Source organism: Sorghum bicolor, chromosome 7 (assembly GCF_000003195.3).
Source record: "Sorghum bicolor cultivar BTx623 chromosome 7, Sorghum_bicolor_NCBIv3, whole genome shotgun sequence".
Taxonomy (NCBI): Eukaryota; Viridiplantae; Streptophyta; class Magnoliopsida; order Poales; family Poaceae; genus Sorghum; species Sorghum bicolor.
This window is the reverse complement of record NC_012876.2, coordinates 64,491,331-64,504,581: the sequence shown is the minus strand read 5'-3', so window position 1 is coordinate 64,504,581 and position 13,251 is coordinate 64,491,331. Positions and strand designations below refer to the sequence as shown.

The window sequence follows — 13,251 nt, the reverse complement described above, 5'->3', positions numbered from 1 at the left end:
CGGGAGGACTTGGTGGGCCAACCGGCCGAGGATGACGGTGATACATGTCAAGTGGCGTGGGACACGTATGGAAAGTGGCGTGGGACACATGGAGTACGCTACTCGCGGGTGGTTTGGACCTCAAAATCATCGATGGCGAGTGAAAGGTCCTAATATGGCTAGAGGGGGGGGTGAATAGCCTATTAAAAGGTTCTACAAATTCACTAGAGCAAGAGGTTAGTAAATAACAAAGCGAAGATTTTTGCTCTAGCTCTAAGGGGTGTTTTCAAGCCACCTATCCAACAATTCTAGTTGATATTATCACTAGGCACACAAGAGCTATGTCTCTACTTACACTAGAGATCTACCTAAAGTTTCTATACAAGTATGTAAGCTACTCTAGTTAGCAAGAAAGTAAGGGAGAATGTTTGATCTTTATACCACCGTGTAGAGGGGATGAGCCAATCAATAATATGAAGTCCAATCACCGGGAGAAATCCAAAGTACAATCACAATGGAGACACAAGATTTTCTCCCGAGGTTCACGTGCTTGCCGGCACGCTACGTCCCCGTTGTGTCGACCAACACTTGGTGGTTCGGTGGCTAAGAGGTGTAGCACGAACCTCGTCCTCACTAGGACACCACAAGAACCTACCCACAAGTGAGGTAGCTCAATGACACGAGCAATCCACTAATGTTGCCTTTGGCTCTCCGCCGAGGTAGGCACAAACCTCTCACAATCACCGAGAGATGGCCACGAACAATCACCAACTCGTGCCAATCCTCCTCCGCTGCTCCAAGCCGTCTAGGTGGCGGCAACCACCAAGAGTAACAAGAAAACCGCAGCCAAATCAATCCCCAAGTGCCACTAGATGCAATCACTCAAGCAAATGCACTTGGAATCACTCCCAATCTCACAAAGATGTTTAATCTATGAAGGAGATGAGTGGGAGGTGTTTGCTTAGGCTCACAAGGATGTCAAGTATGTTAGAATGCCAAGAGAGTGAGCCCTAAGCCGGCCAACAACTATTTATAGACCCCTCAAACAAAAAGAGCCGTTGGCTCTCTCACTGGGTAAAACTCAGGGTCACCGGACGCTCTTAAAGGGGCACCGGACGCTCAACACCAGCGTCCGGTGCTCCAACGTCAGCCGCGTGTCAGAGTCTAACGGTAACCTGCAGTGCACCGGACGCTGAGCAAGTTAGCACCGGACGCGTCCGATGCACACCGGACTCATGCGCAGAGAGCTCCGCAAACTTGCAGGGCCACCGGACGCAAGCCACCGGACGCACCCTGAGCGTCCGGTGCTCACCGGACTCATGCGCAGAGAGGTTTGCAAAACCTCCGCACACCGGACGCACACCACCGGACGCTCCAAGCTGCGTCCGGTGCCTATCGTCCGGTGCCTAACCCTAACCGAGTCAGGCAGCCTGCACACCGGACGCTCAGACACAGCGTCCGGTGCCTCTGAGCCAGCGTCCGGTGAGTGTTCCTCAGCGAGAAACACTCCCGCGACTTCTTCAAAATTTCCCACCGGCGCAATAGAAAATATGCACTTCATTTTCTCGAAAAGCGCCGAATCCCGCCTCGCAAGCTCGGCGGGAGGGAGAGAGGAACCCATCCTCTCTCTACCTTCCAAGCTCCACCTCCTTCTCAAAGTGTGCCAACACCACAAGTGTAAACCAACAAGTGTGCACGTATGTTAGCATTTTCACAATCATTTTTGTAACACCCGGCCCAATGCTTAATAGGATTAATAGGAGACTCATACCAACAAGTTGTAACTTCTTTTCCGGGAGCCTATCTCGAAAGAACTCTAAAGTTAAGCGTGCTTGGCCTAGAGCAATTTAGGGATGGGTGACCGACCGGGAAGTAGTTCCCGGGTGCGCACGAGTGAGGACAAAGTGTGCAGAAAAGACTAGTGTTGGTCTGTGGGGCTGACTATCACTAAAAAAACCTGCTAATCAATGACAGAAAATTTCCGTCATAGATCACCAAAAAAACCGTCACTATGTAACATCTGTGATGATTTCAGATATCGTCATGGATTGAGCGTCATGGATTAACAGCCGTGACGGTTTAATGAAAACCGTCATGGATGAACAAAATTGGTGACGGTTTTAAACTGTCACGATAGAGCCCAAGGCCTAGTTAGCCCAGCCCAAGTCCATTTCTTATGACAAAAAATAACCGTCACAGATTGATTGCCACATCATCATGGCTGCTTACGTGGATGATGACGTGGACACTAACTCAACCCACTTTTTAGCGGGCCAAAATCAAAGTTGGGCCAATTTTTAGCCCATTTTCAGCAACTTTGCAGCCAAATTCGTCACCAATTTTTAGTGCTTTTTTAGCCCATTACTAAATCACATACAACCTATATACACAGCCCAATCATCTCAAAAAAATACACAGCCCAATTCACACATTTAGCCCATATACACACCAACTAATAATTGTGGCAGCATATCAAATTAAAATATTATTTTTCCATCAAATATCATATCACATGAATTTTCATCCAATATCATATTACATAAGCTTTCATCCAACATGAGTTAACATATAAAGTCCATACAACCTTATAGTTTACCATGGCACAAGCTAACAACAAATAGAGATTCCAGTGACTGATTCTCAATGACAAATAGAGATATCCTAGGTATCCTTTATTTTTCATGATGGGAGATTTGATGTCATGGTGGACTGCCGGATAGAGATATCCTAGGTATCCTTTATTTTTCATGTTGGGAGATTTGATGTCACGGTGGACTGCCGGAGTGTTTTCACCTGAACCACCAAAAAAATCAGTAAGCAAAAAATATGCACTGTTATACATCCTTCGAAAATGCTAACCCAAGCGGAGGCTTTTTGAAACTGAAATAGTATAGTACAACATTAAGGCATTAAAGAAATACAATTAGACCCAATTGAGGCCAAATAAAAAAGAATTGTGCCAGACTGAACAAACTAGAACTGTACACGTTAATTTAGCAATGTATAATCTAAGGATTCCACTATATCTACTTTTTGTTAAAACCCTTCCTACAATTATCAGTACATCCGCACAATATGCAGAGAGAAACTGAAATTGTTGATCTGAACAGGGTACTGCTTTGCTATTGCAATTAAAGTATGCAGATTCAAAAGAAATTCAGAACTAAAACATCATTGAGATGCTGCTAATTCAGAAGAAATAATTCAGACCCTAAAAATAACAAGGTTCAGACTTAAGGATAGCATTTGTAAGTGAAGAATAGCGTTTGCACTGGTGTAAAACCAAATAAGTTTCTAACCTTTTCGAGCAGAACCATGTTGGTGTGCGGAGCTTCAATAGCAGGCGGCTCCGTCAAACACAGGAGTCCAGCTCCTGATGGCCGTAACTGGGCAGGACCGCCCTGCAGGATGCGGCAACAACCCGGACTACTCTCCAACCTGGATAGGAACCCGTCGGGCAGGGAGCATGGCCACCACGTCGCCTAGGCAGCTAGGCCGGTGTCAGTTAAGGTCGAAATGCATGACCTCCTCGCAACAAAGATCCAGCGACCAATGCTCTAGCCACCGTAGATCCAGACACCTTTGTCGAGAGGCCATGGATCGAGATTCAAGAAGGCCAAACCCAAGGATTGGAGCAACACGATGTGTCAAGCATGGAGGAGGTTGCTTCCTCCGTTCCTCCCAGAACCGCGGGACGCCAACAACCTGCCGGCGGGCTGCTTCATCTCCACTGCCAAAGAGCCTCCACCCCAAGCCGTGCGCCGCCCTATGCAGGGTGCGGGTAGGGGTCGTGCGCCCCTTCGTCGGATCCAGCCATCCCCTTCAGTGCTGGTGGAAGGAGAGAGAGAGAGAGAAAGAAGTGGATTTCGTGAGAGAGCGAGAGGGTTGGGTCTATGTCTGGGGCTTGCGGCGTAGAGGAGAGGTGTAGTGAAAGGCAAGCTAGGGTTGCAATGGTTTTATATGAAGCCTAGTGAATATCAGCCGTTCATGTATTGATCCAATGGCTAGGCACGAGATAGAGTTAAATTGGGCTAAATATGAGCATCTTTATCAGGCCCAACATGCGTATTTTTTTCTTTTTCCCTTCTTTTTGGGCAAAATACATTTAAATTTAACATGCAGACTATAGTAGCTGTAGTTTACATGATTTGTATGTGCCCCCACATAATTTTAACATGATTTTCAAGAAATGTTGAAGTGATTTGCTATTTTCTAAGGTTTAATTGGTTTATGACTTCGACTATACATGTAGTAATATTGTAAAGTGGTCCGAATATCCTATAAATTGCTATGTGGGCATATTACGGATATATAAGATTTCCATAAAAATTTCAAACCATTTTAATAAACTGGGGCTATATTGTTTATAAATTCATACATCTCTCGCATAGTTACTTATAAATATATATGAGAGATGTATCCATTTGTGAATAATGTGCAATACTACTTCGTTAGAATCATTTGGAATTTTTATGGGGTGAATATGCACCAAAACTATGTTGTCATGCAAGTTTGTAGAGTTTTCTAACCGATTTTTATATATTATTACATTTATTATATGGTAATTCAATGGATAATTATGATAATTACTAAATTTGGTCAAAAAAATCTTTAAACCGACGCAACAACATATTTTGGGTCCATAAGCATTTAATAAAAAAATCAGATAATTTTAATAAAGTGAGGCTATACATCATTCACAACTAGAACCATCTCTCACTTAGTAACGGCACAACGTGTGAGACGTATATATTTTGGCATAGTAAATGATTTTGAAATGATAAAAAAATTTAAACAAAAAAGTCATCATTAACAAAGTTGTAGAACTCATCAAGATCTATAACTTTTGTTTTATCCAATTCTCCATCAAACTTTGTTTGGATAACTCAAAATTTGAATTTTGAAATTTGAGAACTTAAAACAAAATTTTGAACTAGTAAATGATTTTAAATGAAAAAAATTCTACAACAACAATGTTGTATAACTCGTCGAAACCTACAAGTTATGTTTTGGTCATTTCTTCATCGGAGTTTACCTAAATAATTCAAAATTTGAATTTTAAAATATCGCAACTTCAAACGACTTTTTAGGATATAAATGATTTTCAAATGGAAAAGTGATCAAGAGAAAAATTGTAGAACCTATCAAGATCTACAACTTTTGTTTTATCTATTTCTTCATCCAACTTTGCTCGAACAATTTAAAATTTTAATTTTAAAATACTATGACTTCAAAATATTATTGTTTTCTACTCCGGTACAGGTCTGCTAGCTGCTCGCTTGTGGGCTGGGCTGCCCCGCATGTACGTGTAATTGGCCCATATGGTTGACCTGGTTGACGCCTTTGTTATTCATAAAAAAACAAAATAGTAATAAATATACGCATCGAGCGGGCTAGTGTAGTGGTAATTAACTAGCAGGTGCTGAGTTCAAGCACTGGTCGGGGCTTCTTTTTTTACCTGCCCGAACGTGGTCAGTAAATTACAAAACAAAATATTTATGAAAACAGCAGTCAAGCCACTCCATCTTGGAAGGTCTTCACGCCACGCGCCACTCCATCAGTCAGCCACGCTGTTTCGGCATACAATTTAAGTCAAATTACTTTAATTAAGCAATTAAGATAAGAATTATTAATTAAGAACTAATACTTGACTAGAACTTGAAGCTGCATCAACCCACGAAGCATAGAACTACTCATATAGAGCACATTCATTGATTCTTTTTCCATTCATATTTTTTATTTTTCAGTCTAATAAATATTAATAGTGAGCCTATTATTTTGGACTAACTAGAGTATGACGATTTAAAATCATACACTATGACGGTTCAGATAAAACTGTCACGAGTTAGTGGGCCAGAAATATCCACCAGTGCACATCTATGACAGAAAAAAATTATCGTCACAGATTGCGTCTAATAGTGACAGTTTGTAAATCCGTCACGGATTAACAAGTTTCTTGTAGTGTATGTCCTAGAAAAGCTGCCAGATGTAAGCGGGCCCGGCCTTGTGGAGGCGGGACGTTACAGAATGGTATCAGAGCCGACTCTCGCGGTTTCACGGGCGCGTGTGTCGCAGTTGCGCAGGCATGGCGTGCATGGCTGGTGTGGACCCAGAGTGGTCACACAGCATGGCACATGCGCTGGCACTGGATGCACGGACGTGGCCAAGAGAGGACGTTCCTGGCTTGGGGTTGATCGACGAGGACGTCGATCTCTTAAGGGGGTGAGGATGTAACACCCGGCCCAATGCTTAATAGGATTAATAGGAGACTCATACCAACAAGTTGCAACTTCTTTTCCGGGAGCCTATCTCGAAAGAACTCTAAAGTTAAGCGTGCTTGGCCTAGAGCAATTTAGGGATGGGTGACCGACCGGAAAGTAGTTTTCGGGTGCGCACGAGTGAGGACAAAGTGTGCAGAAAAGACTAGTGTTGGTCTGTGGGGCTGACTATGTCCTAGAAAAGCTGCCAGATGTAAGCGGACCCGGCCTCGTGGAGGCGGGACGTTACAATTTTCTTTGAAGGAGTTAAGTCAGCTCACTAGGTTCTAAATGCATGCACATGAACAATGACACCTAGTGGCACTTGATAACCGCTTAGCCAAAGAATTCCCCTCTTTATAGTACGGCTATCTATCCTAAATGTGATCACACCCTCTATGGTGTCTTGATCACCAAAACCAAAACCCTAAGCAATACCTTTGCCTTGATCTCCATAGAGTTTTGTTTTTCTCTTTCTTCTTTTCCAAGTTGAGCACTTGATCACCTTGTGGTCATCACCATGATCATCTCTTGCTCCAACACTTGGCATGTACCAACCTCATTAAGTCTACACACACTTAGCATAGAGGTTAGTACTAGGATTTCATCAATTATCCAAAACCAAACTAGGGCTTTCAGCGAGTTTCGCGTGTTAGGGCCTCAAAACCCAGGTAAAGGTTCTAAGGAGGAACAATGGCACGTTGTGGCATCGAGGAGTTCGCGTCAAGGCAGAGGTAGCTCATGAAAGGCGCAATAGCCGTTGGATAAAGATTACCTAGGGTTAGACCATTACACCCTTGGGTTAAGTGGTTCAACTCAAAATATCTAGGGACAAAACTAGAAATGTATAACAACCCTATTAAATAAGATGAGGGAACCCCCATCTCCCTCACCTCTTTGATTTTTTTATTTTCTGTCATCCACTCTAGTTTTCCTTCTTGAGTGGGAGAGGTCCAAGAATACATGTGATTTGTGTAAGAACCAAGATTTTGCAGTGGGAAAGGTGGCTCTAACCACCTTGTGTCCTCCATGATTCAATTTCTAAATCGTGTTCTTCAAGTTCTTCCCAAGTTCCCCCTTGCCCCTTTCCTTTGGTGGCTTGATTCATTATTTTGGGACCATTTTGATTCGTTCTTTTTTCGTTGGCTTGATCTATGACGTGAGTTGATCTTCTTCACTGAAGGAATTTGTTTGAATCCTCACTATTTTCTAAATTGGGGCAAATCAAGTTCGTGGTGCGGTTTTTGGCCATTTTTCGTTCTCTCTCGACTTCCCATTGATTGGCTTTAAATTGAACGATTATCTCTTAGAGATAGCTCCCCTACTACCTTGTGATCTTGTGTACCAAGTTTGGTGGCAGTTGGTGGATTTGGCCATAAATCAGGTGAATCAAGGAAGGAGGCGATTTTATGGGTGCTCTATTTTTTCTGTTTCACGATTCGTGGACAGTTTGTCCTAGACCCATGGACAGTTTGGGATTGCTGCTCTAGACTTGACTAGAACCAGTTCTCTCGGTCAAGCTTTGGTTTCTTGAACGTCGGATAGTCTGGGCGTGACCTGTGGACAGTCCGCCGATCGAGGTTCGACAGGAGCAAAACTTGTGTTGTCTATCTGGTTTCTGTCACGGACAGTTCGACGAGGTTGCAAACAGTCCGCTGTGAAGCAGTGTCTAGAACTTGTTTCACTCGGTGTGTTTTCTGATAAGTGACCTGCGGATAGTCTGGACCTCGACTATGGACAGTCCTTCGCTGTTGCTAGGGCCTTGTTTAGTTCACTCCAAAAACCAAAAAGTTTTCAAGATTCCCTGTCACATCGAATCTTTCGGCACATGTATAAAACATTAAATATAGACGAAAATAAAAACTAATTGCACAGTTTAACTGTAAATCGCGAGACGAATCTTTTGATCCTAGTTAGTCCATTATTAGACAATATTTGTCACAAACAAACGAAAGTGCTACAGTAGCGGAATCCAAAATCTTTTCACATCTAAACAAGGACTAGGTTGTGTGCAATGTTCCTGTTCATCTACCTGTTTTCAGGGTTAGTGCTGGAGAACAGTCTGACGTTAGTGCTGGAGGATAGTCTCACACCCTAGCCCTTGTGACGCGGACAATCCACCACCAGACCCCCGAACAGTTCGGTAAACAACACTATGTGCAATTTTGATTTGCTCTTCGAGGGTTCATTTTCTTCAGTGTCTGAGTGTGGCAAAGCCTGATACATGTAGCTACTTGTTACCTCGTGTATCATACAGTCTTGAGTAACACTCATGTGTGTGTTACTTTCGGGGTTTGAACTTGGAACAGTGGTCAAATATTTCGAAAGAAATTTAAGGCAAACATTCAACCCCCTAGTTGCCTTTTCGGTCCTTCATTCTCACAGAACAAAAACTTTGTTATGCACAAACTGACACAGAGAAGCCCAAGCATGGAACACCTCCCGGCAAAAGGCACAAGAATGAACAAAGAATCTGGAACGCACGCGCCTGCCGTCAAAACAATCGGAGTAAGCCTAAAAATCAGCTGGAACAAATTCCCAAAGACTGAAGGATTTTACACGCGCCTGGCAAAAAATGCCAGTACTGGGTTGAGCCGTCCCTCTGCAAGAACCCCCACCTGGTGAAGAATTCTAGGGGAGCTTCCTCACCGCCGCTTCCTCCAGCTGGTCGATCTCTTGTCGCCAGACAGTATTCTGGGGAGGTTCAGGAGGGAATTCACCCGCGTCACACCTTCGAGCGCGGACCATTCCTCTTCCTCGTTTGTCGATATGCAATCTGCCAGGCTGCGAGCAGACCCACACCTTTCAGGCTCCTTCAAGATGGGTGTTTCGTCGACCGGTACAATCTCATCGACCTCCCTTAATGTGGTGGAGTGTTCCAATGTGGCCTCGGCACTGTGCTCTGCACTGGATACATGTACACTAGCATCTGCAATTTCTTCATCGACCTCTGCACTGGCATCCTGTGTGGAAACCTCCTCCCCGGTGGGTTCTGCTGTCTCCACACTGGGTTCACTCTCTTGAACCAAGTCAGCTGACTTCTCATGATCCAAGAATAAGCAGACAACAGCACAGTCATCACTCTTGGATGTTGGGAACTTCAACCTCCACGATCTGACAGCACAGTCAACAAGAGCCCTGGCTGCCGTTGCCCGAGATGGGGCTGATGCTACTATGTCAACAGCCTCCTTATTTGAGAGAACATCCCACACCTACATGCATTAAGATTTACGGATATGAGAAAGTTGATGCAGATATATTTTGTAAAACTTTTTTCTGTGAAGGTGCTAAAAGGATAGCTACTCCAAGCAGGGACTGGAAATTAAAACATGATGATTAGCATTTTAAGTAAGAATCTAAGATGATTAGCATACCCCATCGGTGGCTAGTATTATAAATTCATCCTTTTCAGTAAGGCGGCGATACGATATCTCTGGAACAGATATTAAACCATAATCTTTAAGGCAGAAGTCTCCGAAAGCTCTTGCCATTGCCAATCCAGGAGAGTCGTTATTTGGCAACCATACTCTGGCAACTTCTGGTTCATCCTGAAGAGCAAAAACTCGTCCTTTACATTGTTGTATCCTCGCAGCTTCCCCTAGAAAATAAGAGATAAAGATTAAATATTTCGACAACCCAAAGGAAACATCAATCTGGACAAGCATCTTATTCACATCATAGTTCGATCAAAGGCACCTCGAGGACAGAAAGGAAAGAAATATCAGATATGCAGACTACAACGGTCTTGAGGACCAATGAAATGATCAAAGTGAGAATTGAACGTACTGGGAAGGTTAGGCTTCAAATCAACTGTGAGTTGAAGAGCAGTTAGATTGTTAGAGGCGTCTCTTGTCCCCATAATTGCTCTTGAGTCCCCAAGATTTCCAATTACAAGGTCCAATCCCTAACAAAAACATGTCCAGCTCATTCAGTAATTTAGTTGTACTTCTACCATTTTTCTCAAAAGCTTCGTTATGTGCAAACAACAAGGCAAGTTTTGAAGTATCAATCACCTGTTTCACCAATGTTACTGCCGTAGATCCACTGCAGAAACAGTCAACTGTGGGATGCAGCTTGAGTTCCTTGTCCATCAATTTGAAAGCTTTCAGGTAAGATTTCTTAAGTGGAAGAAACATCTCAGGAAGCTTTTCAGTGTCGTCACCATCACCCCATTCATCATCAACAATAGAACCTGTTTCTTCGGAGTTGATACTTCCAGAGATGCTTCCATTTTGATGAGGACTAGAGCCCCCATTAGCACTAGTTTGCCATTGTGTGCGCAACTTGACAGGAAGTGAATCTCTAACTTTCTTGGCAACAAAATGACCGTATGGCCCATGGCCATCAAACACCCCACAGAAGATGCTTTCACTTGAATCAAAACTCTGCAGTGACAAAAAAAAAATTCATACAATAGTCAAGTAATAGCATTTATTACACTATAAATTTTGTACCCAATAGTCCAATCAGGTAGTAATGTCAGTGAAAAGTAATGAGATAGACTGATTGACAGGGTTTCAACAGACTCTGCTGGTTGCATCTTATTTATCCACTAGTTTTGCAGTATTAAAAGAAAAACTTCAACAAAAAACTATGGAGAAAATCAGCAGCTAAGCAAAGAAAAAGGGGAAAAAAGACATGGACACCCAATCAACCATGGAATGGAACTAGCAAACTTTAGGAATGATGACACACAATAATATAAACTGAGTAGGTCTGTTTCACACTGCAACTGGCTATCTTTGAACTATGAAATATTCCTACACTAGATTAAGAAAAATCCTATCAGCAGGCTGCAACACTGCAGCATGAATACTGTGAGATGTTCAAAGATCAGTACAGAAAATGAACTCCGGTACACAATGGGCATTTAATGAGAAATATTATCGAAGAGTAAAACCGAAACCTCAAGATGGAAACAAAAGCCCATCACCCAATTCTAAATTTCAACAAGACTAAAAAAATGAAAAGGAAGTACCATCTAATTAAGGAAGTACCTTTTTGCCTTGAATATTAGCTATCGGTAGCATCATTCTGAGAATCTATAGGCATAAAGTCTTTTTATTGTCTTCTGAAGAACATGATTCGCAATGCAAATTAGAGAGAGGCTGCCATTACTTCTTTGACTTGTGATAAACTAAAGTGTACAGATATTCTTTAATACTCACAAGACAGCAACCTACATATGTTAGCTAGGCCTAAAAATTGTGTGAGCCATCCATAGGTCAATTTCACGCTCTATCACTGCTATACTCAACTTATGAGATAAGGATCGCAACCTAATGTGTAATAGAATCAATTTTTCTTACCAGTTGCTTACCAATGAAACTAAAGAGAAATTGATAATTGATTATGACAGATCTTAAAAAATGGAATAGACAGCTACACTTAGGTCCAACCAATTGCTTGACAGCACAAGCACATCAGGTTCAAGAAAGGAGCAACATGATACCATTCGTCGAATAAAAACAGATCAATACAAAGAAAGGTACAAAAGTTAGCCAAAGGATCACAGGAAAGAATCTCCCCTGGCCTAAACTGCAAACAAAGTTTAGAACCAAAAGCAAAGACGGTAAATGAACAATGCTCCAATATCCCAACCACTCAAGCTCCCCTTCCACCATTCCTTTTTGTTTTTTGAGAAATCGATTCTTTTTTGCTTTTGAGAAACCATCAGACGAATTTATGCAGGTAATTTTCAACTCCTCTGAAAACTTCATTTTCAGATAAAAAGCTCGATTAATCTACAGGAAACACCGTGCATTTGGAATAAAGCCGTCCCGTCCGTGGTGTAAAAGGGCGCGAATAAAAAACAAACAATAAAAAAAATATTCGAATTCGAACAACAGCTACAGATCCGAATCTATCTAAATCACTACTCGCTGCAAAGAACACCTTACAGAAGAGTTTATTCTGCGTCCTAACCAAGAAATCAAAACGAAACCGAATATCAAATATGTCCCCAACCAAGCCATTACCCTCAATCAACAGGTAAAGAATGCTTTGGATTTTGTACGAGTATATATAACCGCGATCATTTCCGGCATTCAAAATCATGCGAAAAAAAACCGTGAAAAAGGCGGTGTTTGGAGGACCAAGGATCACAAACGGACCGAGCAGCCGCCGCTGTCCACTGACGAGGGCTCAGAGGTCAGCGCCCACCGGAACGAATCACCACCCGGCAAGAGAGAAGCGGTGGATTACGAGCTCACCTCCCACACGACCATGGCGTCCTGATTGGTGCCCTTCCGCCCCTGCTGCGTGTGGAGGCACGCCACCGCGCTGGCGCCGTTGCCGCACATCCTCCCGGAGACCCGCGCGAGCTCGTCCTCCGTCATCTCTCCCCCTCCTCCGGGCAGCTTCTTGCCTCCGCCGGCGCCGGCGCCGGCGCCGGCCGCGCCCTCCCGGCTCCCGCGTCGCCTCTTCCGCCACACCGCCGGCCCGGCGCCGGCGGCGGGGGCCTCGGAGGAGAGGCAGGAGCCCATGGCGGCCAATAGGAAGGAGGCAACACGGTGGAGCACAGGGTGCGGGTGGTAACTGCTGCTGCCTGCCTGACTGTTGTGTTGTGTCCGCTGGCTGCAAACTGTGATGTGGCTGTAGGGTTTTGATGATGCTTGCAATTTGCAGGTCTTGTGGAGTTTTTGTATCATCTGGATCGTATGGTCTGGTTACTTGGAGGTCTGTGCTTAAAAAATGTTATTTTAGTTTTTAATTAGGGTTTGGTTGGATGTTGGTTTAATTGATTACAATTATCATGATGATGCTCTCCTCTCCTTGTGGGTGATGGAATCCTATGATGGGGAAATGGGGAAAATTTTACTCTAAGATAAGGTCACTTTGAAGTTATAATGTTTTGCCATGTGTGATAATGGTGACTGTCTGGATAAAGACATGTTTTTTTTTTAATTTACATTCACCTATTCAAGCTATATGCATCCTTAAATTTTTAGATATGCCTATTTTGGAAGTTGTAAACACTTTATGTTGGTTTCTAGTTATTTTGATCCAAAAATCA

At 43.2% G+C, this 13,251-nt stretch overlaps 1 protein-coding gene across 2 annotated transcripts; it reads right to left on the bottom strand.

Moving 5' to 3' along the window:
- Positions 8,530-12,885, bottom strand: LOC8055209 (probable protein phosphatase 2C 66). 2 transcript variants are annotated; one of them, XM_002444760.2, is made up of 5 exons: positions 12,449-12,885; positions 10,250-10,621; positions 10,023-10,140; positions 9,611-9,834; positions 8,530-9,448 (listed from the first exon to the last, which is right to left on the bottom strand). In XM_002444760.2, the coding sequence occupies exons 1-5, from the start codon at positions 12,719-12,721 to the stop codon at positions 8,882-8,884; spliced, it is 1,554 nt and encodes a 517-aa protein (XP_002444805.1). In that variant the 5' UTR covers positions 12,722-12,885; the 3' UTR covers positions 8,530-8,881. The 2 variants fall into 2 exon arrangements, with proteins under 2 accessions (XP_002444805.1, XP_021321482.1); XM_021465807.1 differs by lacking the exon at positions 12,449-12,885 and adding an exon at positions 11,234-12,396.